Source organism: Mauremys mutica, chromosome 10 (assembly GCF_020497125.1).
Source record: "Mauremys mutica isolate MM-2020 ecotype Southern chromosome 10, ASM2049712v1, whole genome shotgun sequence".
NCBI lineage: Eukaryota > Metazoa > Chordata > Testudines > Geoemydidae > Mauremys > Mauremys mutica.
The window spans coordinates 17629342-17651331 of NC_059081.1; the positions used below are offsets into that span (position 1 = coordinate 17629342).

The window sequence follows — 21990 nt, forward strand, 5'->3', positions numbered from 1 at the left end:
ATTCTACATGGCAGAAAATGCAATAAGGTTAGCGTAATTATTTCAGAACAATTCAGAGGGGGCTGACTACCCTTTGAGGCATTTAACCAAGACGGCTTATAATTAACAAATTGATACGTGATTATTTGATACATTTTTCATTCAAGACTTGTTCATATCTTCAATTATTTGTTCTAAAATTTATGCAAATTAGAGTTGAGCTCAAAGAAATTATATCTGCCCTACTGCTGTGTATATATAATCCTGACAAAGTCTGTGTAATTTACCATGTATATCAAAGATGAAAAATGAAGCTTTGTACTTCCGGCAATGGTTCAATCTATCATTTTGTTCCACACAAACAGCCATGCAAATTGTGCCCAAATGAAGAGTAGGGCTGCACATTCTGAACTTTCCCCGTCTTAAAACAGACTAACAATGCTAGTTTTGTGCTCAGCATTTGAACATGAAGGGATGCATTTTCCAGTGGCGATATGGGGGTTTTAGCCACATGATTCCCCTTAAAATCAGAGTCATGCTGCTAAAATTTCACACAATGCTTTGAAAAGTTACCCTCTGCTCTGTATGACCTCTGCTCCAGGAAAGGCAGATCTGAGTATAAATTACGCACACACACACAAAGTCATGCAATATGGCTCCCCTGTGCAATTTGCATTGGATTATATTGTCTGGATCTAATTTGGACCTCGTTATACTGGTGAAAAAAGTGGTGTAATGCCTCTGGTTTTTGTGGAGTTCATCTTTGGCTCTCGCACCACCACCGTAACTCCACCGACATCAATGGAATGCCAGTGTAAGATTAGAATCAGCCCCAGAGATGGTATTCAGTCACCATCTTGATGTGGAATTGGATATTGTGTTGCTGTGCACAAAGGCCAGGGGCAGATTATGCTGTACCACTCGAACGCTTTGCCACTTGAGCTGAGTGAATAATAGAACATTTTGGTGTGGTAGCTGAGCAGAAAAATCCCAAAAATTACATTTCAGGTCAACTGAACTTGGACATTTTTCTTGCTGAAACTTAAAAAGATAATTTCATTTTGGGTCAAACAAAACATTTAGTTTGAACCAAAATGCAATTATTTTGGGGGGGTTCATTTAATTTTCAGGTGTTTTTAAACATTTTTTGTCTTTGTTTTTAAATAAATTTAGCCCCATTTCAAAGTGAAACATCATTTTGAAACAAAAAGTTGAAATATTTCATTTTTCAAAAGTCTAAACAAAACATTGACTTTTTTTTTTAAATCAATTTTTGGCCAAAGCTGTTTGCCAGATTTGACCCTAATTCTCTAATTGTATCAGTCAACCTAAAACTGCATTTTTCAGCAAATAAATTTTGTCCAAAAATTCACCCAGATCTAGTTGCCATGTAAATGCATATATTATAGCTATAGTAGGTGATAATATATCCACAAAATATAATACTACTACTATAAATCAGTAATATAAAACAACACATTAGCTCAGTGGTCCCCTACCTTTTTCATCTGGCAGGCACCAGACGATGAGCCACGGAGGACCATGGTGGCAGACAAGCATCCACCAAAATGCCACTGACAAGCGGTGTCATCCAGACGCGTCGCCGCCAAAAATCGGCAGCATTTCGGCAGCGACTCCTCTGGATGACGCTGCTTGTTGGCGGCATTTCGGTGGATGCTTGTCCGCTGACCAGTACACGGGTGCACTTAGATGCACCGGCGGGCGCCATGGTGCCTGCGGACACTGCGTTGGGGACCCCTGAATTAGCTGGTGCTCCAAGGAAGAGCAAACAAAACCTCCTCCTCAGCCATCACTATAGAGATACCAATATAGAACAATCCTCATCATCAGGACATGCTGGTGGGGACATTTCATTCCATTTAAGCAGGTTTTTCAGTAATGGAAGACCCTGTTTCATTGTTAATGATATTGTTTTGGGAGCTCTAGAAAATATTTGTTCCTTGCCAAGGTCCATGCAGTTGGGAGGAAGAACTGTCTGCACTGGGACAGGGCCTGAGCCGCTAAAGCCGAGCTATTAATATGAGCAAACAGCTTTAGATTCAGGCACAGAAGAACTAAGCACCACTAGATCACCTGAAGGGGTCTCTATTAAAGAGTTGTAATTGCCATTAAATATTTTGAGTCCTGTAGCCTTTAGGCAAATCTCCCCCCTGGAGATTATGGGCAGCATTATCTCTATTATAATGTTGTTCTCTCAGTCTCCACACTTTCCATTTTAATTCCTGGGTTGCAAAGGAGAACTCCTGCCATATATTATAAATGGCCCTGAATAGTAAGAGATAAATATCAACAGCATCACTTTTTGCATTTTAACAGCAACAGCTTTTCAGGTAAAATTCTTTGGTCTTCCACATTCTGAAAACTCCTAAGTGTGTGTGGTGCTTGCCATATTATTGGGTGGCCGCACACTAGACCAGACCAGCTACATTTTCCTGTTGTCACTCTTATTTCTGTGTGCATGTAAATGTAGCACTTGTGAAAGGCATCAGCCCAATATCTCTAAAGACTTGAATTCTTCAATGAAACATTTTTTTCATCAGAAAATGCTGATTCACTGAAACAGAGACAGACCAACTGACCGCCCCCACTCCAACAGCTGGTGATCTGGGTGCTCAGCCTTTGGCACAGCAAGGACTTGAACCTGGGGCTCCCACCTCTTGGGTAAGTGCCCTAAATGGGCTACTGACTATTCTGTGGTAGGTGTGTCTCTAGTGTTTTCACTCCAATGCAAAACAAATTTCAAAAAATCACATCCCCAAATGTTGGGAGATTCATCCCTTTAGGGCACAAACATTTTACAACCCCACTTTCAAGATTATAATACATTATTTCTGATGTAAAGAAGTTTCACAAATAAAAGCGACGAGACACCAAATTTGTATGAATCGTAAGGAATTTTGAGACTAAAATGAGTGATGTCCCTTGAACTGAGGCCCACTTGAGAGAGATGACCCTAATCTAACGGCGTGACCTCTAGTCAGTGTGATTTCCATGCCAGTTCACTCTTTGGGCTCTCTTATTTAATTGGCTTTTATACTGTGGACATTTACCCACAGAGAAATGTGCTAAACCTTCCAAATTCATTTGCCATAGACCACTATGCAGCCATAAGATGGTTATTTTGCCTCTTACAGAAACCTCCCTGCATGGCTTGCTGCTGTTACATATATCCAGGAGCATATATTTAGACGTGAATATTCTTGCCAATTAAAAGAAATAGAATACTTAAGCCCACCAGGGCTTGCTCTACTCTTGATGAGCATGTAACTCCCAATAAAGTATTGCATGTAGACTTTTAATTTAGTGGTTTTTGCCCAACCACAAAGACGTTTCCATAGAATAAAACCCCGTGTAGACCATTTGTGTTTTTAAAAGCGTGCAGAATAGTTTGAGATTGTATTTTGTAGTTTCCAGGTCTGCCTCCATCTCCTAGTTAAAGCAGGTGGCCGGGGTGCTGATCTCATGATGGTGGGGAGGGTGTGTGTGTGTGTGTGTGTGCGCGCGTGCAAAATTGGCAAGAAATGGCCAGGGGCAAATTTTCAGAGTAATGTTGCACATGTCTATGTGCACACCTGCGTGGCATGTGCGCGGGGTTGGAAGCACCCAAATCAGGTGTGGTCAGAGAGCTTTGTGTGCACCCAATCCTGACTTGAGCATGTGCACTGGTCTGTGGGCATGTTCAGCTGTAAATATTTGGGCAGCAAAGAACTGGAAAGCTCTTCTGATGATAGAAATGGTGCCCGCTGGCTCTCCCATTGAGCAGCCAGGTTGGACAGACAGGGTGTGGGGGACTGACTCTCAGTGCTATTGGAAGGGAGGAAGCACTGAGCTGAGAGAGAGGCTGCTGGTGAAGGCTGCTCTGTCAGTCTGGGCGGGCTTCTGTAGCTGCACTGGAAGCAGGGAGCAGGAGAAAAGTCTTTGTGATGCCCCATGGTGGGATAGCTAGAAGAGCCAGCACTTTCTCCCAGAGGAAGCTAAAGCATGCTCCCCTCACCTGGTTCTCTCCTGCCACCTGCACGTGTCTCTGGATGTGGAGGCAGGAGCTGGAAAACAAAAAATACAATCCCCAAATATTGTTCCACATTAAAAACAAAATACCCAAGTCGGTGGGGTCTTGCGCTTTGGAAACATTCTCCCCATTAAAAAAAATGTACCTGGGCTGGAGAGACCTCATCTGAACACCATCATTAGGGCCCAAACCTACTCACTTTATAGCCCTCAACAAGAGCTTTAGACGATTAAAGTGAGCAGGATTTGGCCTGTAATGTTAATGTGGGTCATACTTGTACCTCAACAGGAGATTATACCTTACAGTATGGAAAAAATATCACTTTAAGACCATGATCCTACAATGATGTGTACACAGGCAGGCCCCTTCCCCTGTTGAAGCTCCACCAAATGTAATAGGGCTTCATGAGGGTGCAGGGTCTGCCTTCCTGCAGCCCTTTGCAGGACTGGGGACCAGGAGAGCATCGTAAAGAAAAGAATGGCCTTACCACTTCTGGGAGCAACTTCATCGTAAGGTCATGGATGGCTTTGGCCACTATACATACAGCTGAAAGAAGAAATATCACACCCAAGATGACACAGGCTCTGAAAAGAGAGAAAAGTTGAGAGCTTATTTGGAGCTTTCAGACCTTCTGATTAACAACACAGTTGACAACATTAATGATCGTTTATATGGAGGAGCTAAAGAATGGGTGTTTGAGTTAAAGGCTGGAGCCAGAAGACAATCCCAATTCCTTTTCACTTCTTAAATGCTGGACAATAGTTGGAAAAGATTTGGCAAGAATAGCTGTGTCTCTGTGCACAGGCCTCTCCAGTCTAAATCCCCTTTCTTTATTAGATGATGATGGAAAGAGATTTGGAGGATCTAGATGGTAATGTCACAGGAACCTGACACCTGAGCTGCAGTTGTGTCTTCCTCAACTTGAAGGAAGAGAAGATTTTGAATACCAACTGGTAACCAGAAGAGCTACATTTCAGGTTTTAATATCATCTTACAGGATGTCCATGCATCTAGTAATGCCTAGAGGCACCAAACAGGGATCAGAGCCCTATTGTGCTAGGTGATGCACAGAACTAAAGTTCCTACTCCAAAAAGATACAATCTTGTATGCCAAAACAAAACAGGTGAAGAAGGCAAACAAAGGGGGTTGGGGGATGAAGAGAGAAGGAGGCAACAGTGAAACAAGCACATTTTGAACAGGAAGTAGTCATAGTTCAGACTTACAATGCACACAATGATCACTCCCAATTTCAAAGCAAGAGCAGAGATAAAACTCCTCTTTCTGATCCAAAAGCACAGGGCCCTACCTCTTTGAACTGGAAGAGACTCGCCTTCTGCAGTCAGTAGTATAGGGCATGTGACACACAGCTGATTCCTTCCAGTAGAGAAAAGTGGTGCACCCAAATACTAGTCCATCCATTACAATATCAATACATTTATAGCAATACTCAGTTTGATTCTCTTGGTAAATCTACTTTACTAGAAGTATTCTGCAGTCAGTACATAAGAAGTATATAAAACACAGCAACAGCAAATTTAAAACAGTACAATATTTAAAACACTAAATATTTGTAGAAATCAGATTGCCACAAATATATTTTTCTTTAAACTGTCCTAAAAGAAAGTAGCAATTTTCTTTGTCTGGTATTCAGTGTCTTGGCACCTATCTGTTAGAACAATCTGAGGATGCTATAATTAGAACAGCACTGTGCTACTATTTTTAACAATTTAGACATCAGCCCATCTGGCAGTTTGGCAGAACATGTTACATTCACAACAAGCTCGGTTTAGGGACTGCAATGTGATTGCATTGCTCTGCTAAGGTTAAGAAATGCAGGTTCAGCAATGGTGCAGATGCAGCATTCCAGCACTTCATTCACTAATGGAAGCAGAGGGCCAGATCCTGAAGTCAGGGCCGGCTCCCGGCACCAGCTGAGCAAGCTGGTGCTTGGGGCGGCAGATGCTAGGGGGCGGCATCCGCCCAATCCTAGGGCGGCACTGACGCTTTTTTTCCTTTTTTTTTTTTTGTGCTGCTTTGGCCGCCCTGTCCTTCCCTCCCCACCGACCGGAGCAGCTCGGAGCCCTCCCGGCAGGCGGCGCGGAGGTGGGGAGCGCCCCCCTGAAGCCCTGGCTGCCCCCTTCTCTCTCTCCCCTCGCTCCCTCCCCTTCCCCCCATTAGACCGGGCGCGCACTCTGCAGCACAGGGAGTCCCCTGGCTCCGGCCGCCCTGTAGGGTTTTTTTGTTTTGTTCTCCCCTGCTTTGCCGGCCGTGCCGTTCCCCCACCCCCGCTTTGCCGCTCCAGCCGCGCCGCAGGTTGTTTTTTTTCTTCCCTGCTTTGCAATTCCAGCCGCGCCGTTTTTTTGTCCCCCCCCACCCTGCTTTGCAGCTCTGGCTGCGCCGTGTTTTCTTTTTCTTTTTTTTTTTCTTCACCTGCTTTGCCGCTCCAGCGCCCTGTTCCCCCCCCCCTTTACCGCTCCAGCCCCACCGTGGTTTTATGTTGTTGTTTTGTTTTGTTTTTTCCCTGCTTTGCTGCTCCGGCTGTGCTGCAGCTTCCCCGCCTTCCCCCTTTGCCATTCCAGCCGCGCTGGTTTTTTGTCCCTGTATCAATAGGCACTGCGCTACCCCAAGGGGATTCTCCCTCAGGGAAGGGAAGATATTGTTTCTACCATGCCTTCCCTTAGTAGTTCTGGGGAAGGCTCTTTTAACTGACACCAAGGGCTCCACAGGACAGAGACTGTCTAGCGGGTTCACTGAATCAGTGCACGCCTTGGCCACATTAGCTGCATCTTTTTCTTGGCCAGTGTTGCCCAGTTTGGGGTTGTTCTGACCCCTGCAAGTGCTCTCTCCCCAACCTAGCAAACACAACTCCCAGTGCCTTGCACCATTGGTTACACCAGCAGAAGCAAACACAGTGTAATCTATCCTTGAGCTGTTTGTCTTGCTCCCTGGAAAACCTGTGGCCACTGCTAAGTGGTGCATGACTTGGGGATCTTAACCAAACTGTTTTGAACACATATAAAGGTTCAGTGGAAATTGTGGCTAAAGATTTGAGTTGGTTCTGACTGTGTCATAAAAGATCCCCCTGCTTCTACTTAAATTGAGACAGTAAAAAAAGAAAAGGAATACAAGGGAGAAATAGTGGGACAAAATGGGTAAGAGATGTTAATAACATAATTAAAATGTTAATAACAGGGAGAAACATAGTTATATCTGTCGGCTTGAGTCAGCATTCAGTCATCTTATTTTGCAAAGGTAGTATACCGGCTGTGAGAATCTGCAGCCATGCAAAATTCATGAGTATCTTTATGTGTATAGTGCAATTCTTAATGGCTAAAGTACACCTCTTTCTTCTTCCTGAGTACATACATTTATCTGCAACAAAGCTAAAACAAAGCACTGTATATTATCTTCTTTCAACTACCAATTTGTCAGGAAACAAAATCTTGTCTAGACTAGAAATCATACAAAATTCCACTTAAAGAAAAAAATATGCAAAATGAAGAAGCCTTGAAAAATTAACACCATTTTTAACTGTAATACAAAATAATAGTATTGTAATTTTACTCACTTGTTTACTTGCTTTATATTTATTTTCAAACCATCTGAACTATAAAAACTATAACATAAGTATGTTAACTCCATCTGTTAACAATTACTTGACTACTTTGCAACTAAATAAAATGTTTCCAGATACTAGTGCAGTCTGTTAGTACTAAGGTGCTAGGCAATTGCAATTTCATTGGTTCTCTATTATAAGTCTGGATGAGCCAGCTCACATTACTAATTAATTTCAAGCCAGATGAGAAGTTGTCCACAGAGTTACATATCAAAGGGTACATGGCATTCTCTTTCTGGCGGTGTGCAGACAGGGGCAGCTCCAGGCCCCAGCATGCCAAGCGCGTGCTTGGGGCGGCATGCCGCGGGGGGGCGCTCCGCCGGTCGCCGGGAGGGTGGCAGGCAGGGCTCCGGTGGACCTCCCACAGGCGTGCCTGCGGGAGGTCCACCGAAGCGGCGGGACCAGCGGACCCTCCGCAGGCACACCTGCGGGAGGTCCACTGGAGCCGCAGGACCGGCAACCGGCAGAGCGCCCCCGCGGCATGCCGCCGTGCTTGGGCCGCGAAATGTCTAGATCCGCCCCTGTGTGCAGAGTACATATATGGGTAGCCCCACTAGCATGGTTATAAATAGCAGTGTAGATGGTGATTCACTGCTTAGGTGAGTAAAGACACTCCTGAACCCTCTGGGTGTATGTACCCTACAGGGTTCTCTACTCGCATAAGTAATGCCTCCCCCAACTACACTGATATTTTTAGCAGTGTAGTGGCACACTGCCTCCCCACTGCTGGTCTCTCTCCCCACTACAGGGAAAGACTCCAGAAGCTGGGAAGGACTCCATCACCAGGGAGACAGCAGGGAAAGACAGGCAGTGAACCTTTTCCCACTGCAGGGAGCTGCTGGAGCCTTTCCCTGCCACAGTGAAAGACTCTGGCAGAAGGGAAAGGCTACAATGGGAATTGGACTGGGCCCACAGCAAATAGTAGCGCTCTCTTTCTCTCTATGTGAATGTTCATAGAAATGACTATATAGCATAGTGCTATTGCCCAATGAATCCCATCCATAGCTACTGTACATATTCCCCAGACAAGACAACTTTAAGAGTGGGCAGAAGTTCTGAAGAATTATTGGTTACTTCAGAGAATCACCTCATTTAGAATGTTGGGTTTAAAAAAACACCTTTCAACTATTTGAAAGGCAGGAAACTCAGAATTAAAGTTCAAATTAAAAAAAATGTTGGAAAGCCACAGCATTCAAGATCACCACCACACTGTGTGGCTGATGTAGCTTTATCTGTATTACATCTGAATTTTGAATCTTTGAATTGCGTACATGTCATCTCCCCTTCTTCATGTGCATTGAGCTAAATGCTTAACCATGCTCCGTAATATATAGGAACCACTTGACTTGCAACTGATCAGTGTAGTCACCTCTGAGGAAGGAGCACAGCACACATGGCACACCACTTGATGGACGTGCAGTGAACAAGCATACTATATCCAACTGAATTGCCAGGAGAGTTGAAGAATTGAGTGTAATCAATTAGCCATGCTGAAATTCTGCCCTGTTACTGGGATTAATGCTGCTACCTTTCTTGCTGACATTAATGCCGCTACTCTTCTCAAGAGTGTCATGGCATTTTTAAGGACCTTAGTTTTCTATCTCTTCTGTAATAAACTACCAGCAGCATAGTTCCCTGCTACCACATTCAGGCATTAGTTCTGAACAGTAGACACTCAGAGGAAAGAGTTCAATTTACTGAATTGCTAACATTGCTTCTTGCAGCACCCATTTTTCCTTAGAAATCTTCCATCCAAATATTAACCAGACATGAATCTGCTTAGTTCGAGGTCTGACAAAAGGATTTTTAGAACGCTGACATTTTTTAAAAGTAGCAAAAAATATTGCTCTAACATTCTTCCACCTGTCTACTACTCAAACCAACAGCTCTGCAGTGGGAAATGACTTGAGCATAACAATGACAGTGGCATATTATGATATTTATAATATATCAGCTGTGAATAGTGATTGAAAAGCATCTTTTTTCTTGTAAAAAGTCCTTTACCATATATTGATGAGCAAGATTCATGGAAGTCCAAGGAAACCATTAGGGTCATTTGAATCAATAAGATGCATTTTGCAAATTCTTTAAGTATTTAGATTAAAAGTCAATGAAGTATGGTTTTATTTTTTTTCTTTTAAACAAATACATAAAGGAAATTCCCACAAGGAAAATTAAGTTTAAAAATACATTTAAGGCCAAAAAAAGCAGGGTGACTATTGTAAACTGTAGCCATTAAAATATGGGCACAATCCATGTGTATGTGCATGTTACACTGTGTGAAATATGTAACTGGCCCCACAAATGGACACTTATGTTTACAATTTCCAGTTTAGGAACTGATCCTACACATTTTTTCTTGAGCAGAATTCCTATTGATGTCAACAGAGGACCAGTCCTTTCATAGATGTTGCACAAGTATAGCTGCATTTTAAGAGGTCAAGTCTGATAATTGGACCCTAAAAGTCCTACTTAGCTGGATAAAAGTCTGGAAATTCAAAGGTAAGTCTGGGAATTCTGTTTTTAATGTGCTGCATTATCCTTAAGTATTGCAGTTGTCTACAAACAAGAAGTGATGCTCATTACCATACGCAGGAGTTAGAATACAGGACATAATGGAATATATCAAGGATGGAATGTCATCCTTAACTCCTGATTTTGGAAGGTTTTATTTGGTGTCCTTAATTTGTTTCAAAGTCATACTATTTGATTTAGGCTGCCAAAGTTACAATATTGCTCTATAATAACTGGATCAAGTCGTATGTTTATTCAAAAAGGCTGGAATGCTAAATATTTCTCTTTTCCCTTATTTTTAAGTCTCTTGAAAGGAAATTAAAATCTAAATGCACCATATTAAATGGTGGAAAAAACAAACAAAAGTGCATTTCTTGTGAAGTATAGGAGTAAATCGTATTTCTTATTTGGTATGTTAAAATTTAAACCCTTAGCTTCCTTTTACCCCAAAATAAAGGTGCTATCACATTGACACAACCTAAGTAGAGAGAATATGCTGTGTTTATTCTCCAGCCCCTTGTGTGAAAGTTAATATATGAGCATCTCACTGAGCAGTCAACAAATCATTATGAGCCCAGGATAATTTATCACTGCAGCTGTGTCAGGTAACGGCAAAGATCTAATGAAAAACTCATGAAGCTGAGTTATCCTCATGTGGTCTCTATGGTCTATAGAATGTATTATTCTGAAAGGCTTGGATATGTTCTAAATTGGGGACACAGAGTGCAGGGAAACAAAGAAACAGTTTAAAAGAAAATGCACATTCATAGTTTGCCAAGCTGGTTTGCTAAAATGACAGAAAGACAAGTTTGTTGGAGTCTTTTAGGAAACAAAACAGTTTACAAAATAATATAGTTCAGAAAGGACAAGCCAAGAACTACTCTCTGAAACATCAATTTATGGTCAGCTTTTCTGCCAAGTACAGCTCAAGAGAGGTCGAAGTTAGGGTTATCAAGCGATTTAAAAAATTAATCACGATTAATTGCACTGTTAAACAATAATAGAATACCATTTATTTAAATATTTTGGATGTTTGATACATTTTCAAATATATTGATTTCAGTTACAACATAGAATACAAAGTGTACAGTGCTCACTTTACATTTATTTTTTATTATAAATATTTGCACTGTAAAAACAAAAGAAATAATATTTTCAATTCACCTAATGTAAGTACTGTAGTGCAATCTCTTTATCATGAAAGTTGAACTTACAAATGTCGAATTATGTACAAAACAATAACTGCATTCAAAAATAAAACAATGTAAAACTTTAGAGCCTACAAGTCCGCTCAGTCCTACTTCAGCCAATCACTCAGCCAAACAAGTTTGGTTACATTTGCAGGAGATAATGCTCCCTGCTTCTTGTTTACAATGTCACCTGAAAGTGAGAACAGGTGTTGGCATGGCATATTGTAACTGGTATCGCAAGATCTTTACATGCCAGATGCGCTAAAGATTCATATGTCCCTTCATGCTTCAACCACCATTCCAGAGGATATGCATCCATGCTGATAATGGGTTCTGCTCGATAATGATCCAATGTAGAGTGGACCAATGCATATTCATTTTCATTATCTGAGCCAGATCCCACCAGCAGAAGGTTGATTTTCTTTTTTGATGCTTCTGTAGTTTCCACATCTGAGTGTTGCTCTTTTCAGACTTCTGAAAGTATGCTCCAGATCTCTTCCTTCTCAGATTTTGGATGGCACCTCAGAGTCTTAATCCTTGGGTTGAGTGCTGTAGTTATTTTTAGAAATCTCACATTGGTACCTTCTTTGCATTTTGTCAGATCTGCAGTGACTGTGTTCATAAATCAAACATGTGCTGGGTCATCATCCAAGACTGCTATAACATGAAATATATGGCAGAATGCGGGTAAAACAGAGCAGGGGACATACAATTCTCCCCCAAGGAATTCTGTCACAAATTTAATTAATGCACTATTTTTTAAACGAACATCATCAACATGGAAGCATGTCCTCCGGAATGTGGCTGAAGCATGAAGGGGCATACGAATGTTTAGCATATCTGGTACATAAATGCCTTGCAACGCCAGCTACAAAAGCGGCATGCAAATGCCTGTTCTCACTTTCAGGTGACACTGTAAATAAGAAGCAGGCAGCATTAACTTCCATAAATGTAAACAAACTTGTTTGTTTTAGCAATTGGGTGAACAAGAAGTAGGACTGAGTGGACTTATAGGCTCTAAAGTTTTACATTGTTTTGTTTTTGAGAGCAGTTATGCAACAAAAAATATCTACATTTGTAAATTACATTTTCACAATAGAGATTGCACTACAGCACTTGTATGGGGTGAATTGAAAAATACTATTTCTTTTATTATTTACAGTGCAAATATTTGTAATAAAAATATGAAGTGAGCACTGTACACTTTGTATTCTGTGTTGTAATAGAAATCAATATATTTGGAAATGTAGAAAAACATTCAAAAATATTAATTAAAGATTAATCGACAGCCCTAGTTGAAGTTTTTTTTCCTATTGCAATGGCATCTGACATGAAACCAAACCTATTGGTTATCTCTAGATCTCAAACATAACACAATGTTGCAGATAAATGGTGAAAACACCAGGACTTCCTTGGTTTGTCCATTGACATATGCCTCTGTGGTAAATCTTTAGCTGTGGCAGATATTTCTTCAAGAAATGTTGGTTGCAGTAGTTCCATCTGAAAATACAGATGCTGCTAACATAGGATATCATTGCACCAAGTGGCTCATTTTGTCAGGATATAAATATTATATTGCCATTTGGGTTGATGCATTATGTTGCACCCTCCCGACATCAAGAATGTAAATATTTAGATTTCTGCAAGCTGCTAAAGGGTTTATGTTACTTGTGAGTTTCCAAGAACCCCTATTCCCTTCCAAGTAACACATTGAATCCCACGAGCTAAACTGTGTCTTTAAGGCACAGCCTTGTGTTGAGGGTACTGCAGAATTACACAGCCTCCCCGGGGAGCTCCCTTGAGTGCAGGGATTGCAATTATGCACAATCCTCATGTGTAACCTTACTCACGTGCACCTGCATAAAAGCTCAGCCGCAATCTGGCACTAAATTAAATGACATCGTACCAGCACCTCATTTTCCATGACACATTCCCTCTATCTAACTCTACCAGGAGAACGTCTTAGTCTTGCTAATAAATCTCTCATAACACACAAAGAGAATAGAGAAAGCAAATCCCTAAATGGTACATCGTGTCCTTTGCCTGCATCAATCATCTGACATTCCATACAAATTGACAATTTATCAATAGGCAGCTTTGAATGCCACTGAGATTCACAGGCAATACCCACAGAGCTTGTCAATTCTAGAACAGGTCTGAGAAATTTAACAATTATGGCATTCTCTTCTCCCTAATCCAATTGGTTAATTTCCTAAGAAAACAAAAATCCAAATATTCAAGGTGTTTGCTTCTTATCTCATGTGGCAAAGCAGTGGTGATTCAGAGATGTATCTTGCATTTAACTATATTGTTCAGATCGTCCTAGATAATGGGAAGAATAAAATCATTAATTATTTCAGTCTAGGGTGACCAGATGAGATGAAGAAAATATCGGGACACATAGGGGAGCGGGGGGGGGTGGGGTCTGCTGGCGGAGCAAAAAAAACAAAAACAAAAACAGTGCTGCCAGCGGAGCGAAATATCGGGACAAATTGCATTCTGACCAAAGATTGGTCGGGACGCGGGACAACCACCCAAATATCGAGATGGTCCCGATTTTATCAGGACGTCTGGTCACTCTATTTCAGTTATGGAATAAAAAATCAAACTAGCCCAAATCTCTGGGGTCTTTAATCTTCAAGCTAATACAGCAATTTTCCCTTCTATAGTACCTTGTTATATTGTTTATCACTTACTCAAATGAGTAGTCTCACTAAAGACAATGGGATTACTCACTTACATAAATAGTGTTCAGTGAGACCTGCAATTATTTGCCACACAATATTTTGTAAAAAATACTTGTACATACCCCCACAAGGAAACAGGCAAATCCTGCTATAAATTACACCAGGGTAAATTTGGAGTAACTACTCCAATGTAACTGAGAGCAGAATTTATCTGATATAGTCTGACCGCTGTGAAACACCCATTGCAAGACTTTTCCCTGCCTAATTATCATCCCACTGGCTTTTTGGAAAATGGAATGCACTGACACAGTGCCTAACAGGGTATATAATGAAGCCCTTGGTAATTACTATTCACAACACAATTTGCTTTGATAGCAGCAGAGGTGGTGCAACACAATTAAGGTTTCAGAAAAAATCATAGCGATGCATATGAATGCAATCTGTATAAATGTTTTAGCTTAAACTCGCCAGTTCATGGATACTGTTTGGGGTTTTTTTCTCCTCGTGTACTTAGTAAGATGTGTTTCATATACTGGAATCAATTTTATCAGCATTCTTTAGGTTCATTAGAATAGTCACTGAACTGTGATGACACCATGCAGAATAAAACAAGACTGTCAATATCAGTCAAATTACTCTCTGGCTTAGTTAACATACAAAGTGCCTAAAATGTGAATTTAAAATCTGTCAGGAGTACACAATTGTTTTCTACATTTATGGTATATGTAAGAGTTACTGCTATAAACAGAAATGTAGTTCATACAAAGCACAATAACTAAAATGCTCATAGGGATTTGTTCTGTTCTCTACCCATTTCAGATATTTGTATTGTATCCTTTGCATTAAGGTAATTCACAGCCTTAAAGACGTATCCTAGCCAGTTTTGTAGAGCTTCGTTATGCTTATTACCAGGCTAAGTCTCATTGAAATTACTTCTGGTAGTAAATAATGCTCAATATTTTCTTTATTTCACACACAAAACCATAAAAGCTGCACATTCATCATATATAAGAAAGCAGTTGTGAAGAAATAGCCACACTGGATGCATAACCTTGACGATATCTGATCAATGTGATCATTACATATTGACTGGTACTGTAGATGGTAAGTCTGCTTCTGCTCAGTACTGGGCACACATGGAGTTCTGGTGTGATTCACCCCTAATTTTCCTGTTCGACGAGAGCCAAAACTTGCTTGCCTTACTCGAGTGAGCAGTTCTATTAACGTTAATAGCACTACTCGAGAGGATATGACAAGCAGAATTTGACTCCGAGTAATTACGAACCACTAATGTTTCAGATAGTATTCTTCTTATATTGCAAGTCCCTCAGGATAGAGACTTTATCTGACACGTTTGCACGGTGCCTGGCACAATGGAGTCCAGTTCCCAGTTTAGGGCCTCCCCAATGGCTGTTGTAATACAAACAACAGATAATAGTCTTAATTCCACAAGTGCTCATGTGGGCTTTTTTTCAGCAAAGCTGAGCAGATCATTTTTATGTTGAAGGAGTGCAAAAAGGTAAGATGTCCGATTTTAGCTCTCTTATAACCCATTAAAAGAGGCCATAGGTAGTAAGAAGAGGAAAAAATGAGAGTTAAATGATGGAACTAATTAATTTGGAAAACAACTAGTATGTATGTATGCTAACTCCTATTTCCATAAACATTGCAAGGACTTCCATTTTATTTTTCAGATTGACTAAGTGAACATGTGCATAAGTTGCACTAACACAGCAGACTGCTGAAAAGTCATTACCAAAATGGATTTTTATTGGGTCACTCATTCTGAAGACCTTTCTTTTGTGTGTCTCCATTTCTGTACTCATTTCTCTTTCCAATTCTGTATCTTTCTCCATTTTTCTCATTGGTCTTCTATAGCTACCCTTTCTGCAGGAGAAGCAATCTGAACCTCGGGTATTCTGGCAGTGGGAAGTGTGTCAGGTTAAAATAACTCTGGTGACAGTGGACCAAATTCTCTGCTGGCACGACTCCAAAGATATCATTGGAATAAAGCCAGCAAGGTATTTGGTCCAATGTTGTCTCTATATCAGCTGCAACTAAGCCTGCAACACTGAGGCAACTGATCTGAAGTGTTAGTATACATCCTGGCTGGCTTTCAATTACCCACATGGAGCTGGAATAATATCTAGCCCCATCTCAAACACCTTCCCATCCACATGTGTTTTTCCTGTTCTCTCTTATCATTCCTACTGGATAATACATTGCAGCTCTTCACAGACCCTTTTTTAGCCCTTATGTCCATAATGTTTCAATTGTGCAAGAAGCTGAATTATCATTTGCAAGGTGTTAAGCAGCTTCAGCTTCCAGTGAAGGCAATGGAAGTTGAGAATGCACAAAATCTCAAAAATTGGCCCTAAATTTGCATCAGCTGTTCCATTGCTGGGCACTCTGTCTATCTGAACTATTGCCATTGCCTAGATGCTGCTAACAGGATGAATCACTGTACCCAGCAAAAGACCAGTGAATTCAAGGCACATATGTTTGGCGTCAAATGTGAAGGTGCTTATTGATGGGTATTGTATATTGGCAGGTGTAACACACACAGTGAAACTAAAAATTAATTATGTGAGGGGCAGCCAGCCAGTTTAAAAGACAATGAACCAGTCCTGCGGTTATTATTTAATATTAATATTACAATAGTGCCTAGAAGCTTCAGAAAAGATAGTCAAGTATGTAGTCCCTGCCTTAAAGAACTTATATCAGGCTTTTGTAAATTGGTTATAGAAGCCGCATGTGATTTTGCCAATTATTTTTTAAAATAGACATGAAAACATGATGCAGCTGTTAATTAATATTCACTCTTGGCTACTAGTTCTGTAATACTGCACATTGTCTCTATGCAGAGATGATCTATTGCTAGCTATGCTCTCTTCGTATGGCTCTTGCAACTGTGAAGGCTGTGGAGTCAGTCTTTTAAGCCCAGCTATTCTGCTAAAGACTAAATTACTGTGTAATGTTACACATTATGGCAGTGTGTGTGCACAAGAAGATGAAATGTTTGCCTGACTCTGAGTTTCCCTGCTATTTTCTAATTGTGTCACTAAACCTTTATGTCTTTAACATGTTTTTTGCCTGTTTAATTATACAAATACAATTGGTTATGTCTGTGATTTATATTACATTACTGGATTTAGTTACCAGTGATGGTTTGAAAACCAACCTACGCAGAATCACAGCTGTTCAGAATTTTTGCACCTGCACAGGGAAGTGTGGTTAGGGGATAATGTCATTTTAATGTGCATAGGAAATATGTGGGCTTACTGTTCACTGTATACATTCCAGAGTCTAGCTCCAACTGTCAGCGTCTGGATTGGCAGTGCTTCCAATCATCACCCCTACTCATTGAAAAATCAGTCATGAATCAACATGGACCCACGCAAGTAATTTTAGAATTAATATTGAAAACAGAGCTGAAGAGTGTTTTGTTTTTTAAAAAAAATACACACCTTCCTTGATGTAAAACAGAGCATCTAACTCATATTATAAAATGGAGTCAGTATAATCTATGGTGCTGACAAAATGCTGTTACAGCATCCTTTAGAACATGGAGGAGGGAATGGTATTAATATCTGGGGAATCCAAGTTAGAGATTGGCCATGTTGGAATTGATATAGGCTGTATGTACTTGATTTTTTTATTGGTTCTGTGTTTCTAAATTCCTCATGAAAATGGAGATGAAATAGGGCCATCAGGGACCATAAATTATTAGACTTTTCAGCTATTTACAATCTACTGATAAAAGCAGAAAAACATTTCTATAACGTACTAAATTTTGAAAAAATCTGTACCATATTTGCTCATGCCAGATTTGTGCTCTTTATTGTTCTATCTATGGCTAGACTGCCTTGCAATCAGCTGTGAGGCATATCAACATCTGCTCATTGTGCCTAACCCTACTGCAGCTGAAAGAGGTAACAAGGGGTTCCTTTCAGACCCTGGAAATTGAATAAGAGCCTCATCAGAATTTTTGTAAGATTCTTTTTCATTGAAGGTTATCAAAGTCACATATGTATGAGTTTGATATATATATATATATATATATATATATATATATATATATATATATATATATATATATATATGCATATATATATATATGAGAGAGCGAAGAAATAACAATAAAACAAACACAGCAGACCCGATCCAAACCCTGGTGAACTCAAAGGAAAGACTTCAGGGGGCTTTTGATCAGACCCCAGTAAATTCCTAGCCAAGTCTACAAGATTTCTAATGCTTCACTTTTTTAAAACTAGTGTCTTAGGATACATAAAATATTTAATGTGTGTTTGTATTTTGTAGCTGTATGTACAGGGGTGTGTGTGTGTGTGTGTGTGTGTATATATATATATATAAATATATATATATATATGTAATTGGCTTTACAGGTTTTTATTGACATAAGTAGGAGGTAATAGATTAAGGCATGAGTGATAAGACAGGTGATCCAAAGAAGTGCCAATAAAACCTGTGTATACCATTGTGCACCATCATGTATTTTTATGCCACTTATTTTACAGAAAAGACAGAAATTGTGAATACGTTTTAAAAAATTTATATTGTTTAAGCTAGGTTGAGTCCAACTGTCCAGGCTTAAGAGAGAGGAAAAAGTTATATCTAAATTGTTAAATCGCTAATGATTTATAATATATCTTCTGTGAATCAAAGCTTAGTGATTGTAAAGCTCAATATGTTGCACCCCACTAGTGTTAATAATAGGTGCTCAATATAGCTATAAAGCTCCCCAGTTGAATAAGATGGGTCTCTAGTCCAACTATGCTGGGAAATATCCTGTTTTTAAGATAACTATGACATTTGTCAAGAAACAAAAAAGAGGGAATAATGAAGAGTGTGTAGGAAGGAACTTCTGATTTTGTAGGCTATGGTTCTTCAATCCTTGCATATAAATTGGTCTGCATTACCAAGGCATACCACCATGAGAAGTCCATTAACATCAAGTGGTCTCAGGTTTCAGAGTGGTAGGCGTGTTAGTCTGTATCAGCAAAAATGATGAGGAGTCCTTGTGGCACCTTAGAGACTAACAAATTGATTTGGGCATAAGCTTTTGTGGGCTAGAACCCACTTCATCAGATGCATGGAGTTGAAAATACAGGAGCACGTATAAATACATGAAAAGATGAGAGTTGCCTTACCAAGTGTGAGGTCAGTCTAAGGAGACAATTCAATTGACAGCAGGATACCAAGGGAGGAAAAATAATTTCTGAAGTGGTAATGAGAGTGGCCCATTTCAGACAGTTGACAAGAAGGTGTGAGTAACCGTAGGGGGAAATTAGTATTGGGCTTAGGTTTTGTAATGACCTAACCACTCCCAGTCTTTTTTCAGGCCTAATCTGATGGTGTCCAGTTTGCAAATTAATTCCTGTTCTGCAGTTTCATGTTGGAGTCTGTTTTTGAAGTTTTTTTGTTGAAGAATTGCCACTTTTAGGTCTGTTATTGAGTGACCAGGGAGATGGAAGTGTTCTCCTACTAGTCTTTTAATGATATGATTCCTGAAGTCAGATTTGTGTCCATTTATTCTTTTGCATAGAGACTGTCCAGTTTGGCCAATGTACATGACAGAGGGGCATTGCTGGCAAACGATGGCATATATCACATTGGTAGATGTGCAAGATGGTCTGGCTGATGTGGTTAGGTCCTATGATGGTGTCTCTTGAATAGATATGTGGACAGAGTTGGCACTGGGATTTGTTGCAGGGTTTTGGTTTCTGGGCTGGTGTTTGTGTTGTGTGGTGTGTAGTTGCTGGTGAGTATTAGCTTCAGGTTGGGGGCTGTCTGTAAGCGAGGACTGGCCTGTCTCCCAAGGTCTGTGAGAGTGAGGGATCATCCTTCAGGATAGGTTGTAGATCCCTGATGATGCACTGGAGAGGTTTTAGTTGGGGGCTGTAGGTGACAGCTAGTGGCATTTTGGTACTTTCTTTGTTGGGCCTGTCTTGTAGTAGGTGACTTCTGGGTACCCTTCTGGCTGTCAATCTGTTTCTTCACTTCACCAGGTGGGTATTGCAGTTTTAAGAATGCTTGATAGAGATCTCAGTGCTACTTTTTGCAGTTGTGGGTCATTAGATCTTAAGTCAAAGCCCCATTCATGGCAATTAAGAATTAGACAAGAACTGCGGAGTCTAGTTGTTTTCCTTTCTTAGCTATTCTGTTTTGTAGAAAATCTTCATAAATTTGATACTTTTCCAGGTGATCATTCAGCCAGTGTATTAGCTCATTATAAGGTGTTACTCTTCTATACTCAGAGATGTGCCCTTAATCGTGGGTGGGTGTGGATTTTGCCATCTGTGCATCACTTGTTTCTCACATGCACAGCATAGCTAAAGTAACCCATATTTTCTGTGGATGTGACAGATATTGTAAATGTTATGATTGAATTTAAATGATTCCTTTCATACAATAATATACAAACATAACAGTGCTCATTTGTTAAGACTGAAATATGTATGATAGACCCAACTTGCAGGTCAAATATTAGACCAATTGCAGAGTAATTAGAAAATTTATAATCTAGAGTTGGGCATTTTTTAATCTCCTCCTAAGCAGAATATGATCCAAAAATCCTTAATGTGGTCTGGCCTCTCTGATGTTTTGCGATATTTATTATTTGTGATTTGATTCATCACATCATTTAAACCAGTTTTCAGTTCCCTGAACATTAAACTGAAAATATAATTAGATCATTTTTAACATCTTGTCTCAAATTATGTACTCTCACAAACCTCTGCTCCTTTACCTCATATAAAGTCCTAATAGACTGTCAGAATGATATCTGCTTTTCTTCCTGGCACAATAAGCAGGAAGCCAATGGAAAGAAAAATCGGAGAAACAGAGAGCTATTTCTTTGCATAGAGCAGAGCAGAGCGGGGTCATTGGGGAAAAGGTTCTCTCAAGATCAACCAGCAGTGGGCCCCATGGATACTGGATTCTCACTGGTGACTGCCAATAGTAGACCGCTCTTTTGTGCAGCACAAAAAAGGCAGAACAAAATCCAAAGGTTGGAAGTTGAAGCGGCACACGAGCTGATTTTCAGTGGCACTCACACTGTCTGGGTCCTGGCCACTGGTCCAGGGGGCTCTGCATTTTAATTTAATTTTAAATGAAGCTTCTTAAACATTTTAAAAACCTTATTTACTTTACATGTAACAATAGTTTAGTTATATATTATAGACTTATAGAAAGAGACCTTCTAAAAACGTTAAAATGTATTACTGGCATGTGCAACCTTAAATTAGAGTGAATAAATGAAGACTCAGCACACCACATCTGAAAGGTTGCCGACCCCTGAGCTAGATAAAGTCAGACTAGAAATAAGGTGCAGATTTTTAACAGTGAAGGCAATTAATTATTGGAACAGCTTACCTAGGGATCCAGTGAATTCTCCATCTCTTGCAGTCTTTAAGTCAAGACTGGACATATTTCTAAACAATGTGCTATAGTTCAAACAGAAGTTATGGGCTTGATTCAGAAATTACTGGTAGAGGGTTTTTTGCCCTGTGTTACATAGGAGATCAAAATAGATGAACGTTAGTGGTTGCTTCTAGCCATAAAAAACATGACCTTACTTGTTCTCTAAAGAAAATCCCTGGGGTAAAGATTTGTTCCAGTGCTTAACTACCCTGAGAGTTAGGAAGTGTTTCCTAATGTCCTAAATCTCCCTCACTGCAATTTAAGCCCATTGCTTCTTGTCCTGTCCTCAGTGATTAAAGAAAACAATTTATCACCCTCCTTTTTATAACAACTTTTCACATACTTGAAGACTATTATCATGTTCCCACTCACTCTTCTCCAGATTAAACAAACCCATTTTTTTCACTCTCCTCACAGGTCATGTTTTCTAGACCTTTCATCGTTTTTGTCGCTCTCCTCTGGACTTTCTCCAATTTGTCCACATCCTTCCTGAAATGTGGTGCCCAGAACTGGACATAGTATGCCTGTTG

General features: G+C 40.1%; 1 protein-coding gene across 1 annotated transcript in view; it reads right to left on the bottom strand.

Moving 5' to 3' along the window:
• TMEM163 (transmembrane protein 163) overlaps positions 1-21990 on the bottom strand; it is a 160837-nt gene that overhangs the window by 40849 nt on the left and 97998 nt on the right. Inside the window, exon 5 of the mRNA XM_045032333.1 lies at positions 4497-4593. Within this exon, the coding sequence (XP_044888268.1) occupies positions 4497-4593 (97 nt within the window). The remainder of the gene's footprint in view (positions 1-4496; positions 4594-21990) is intronic.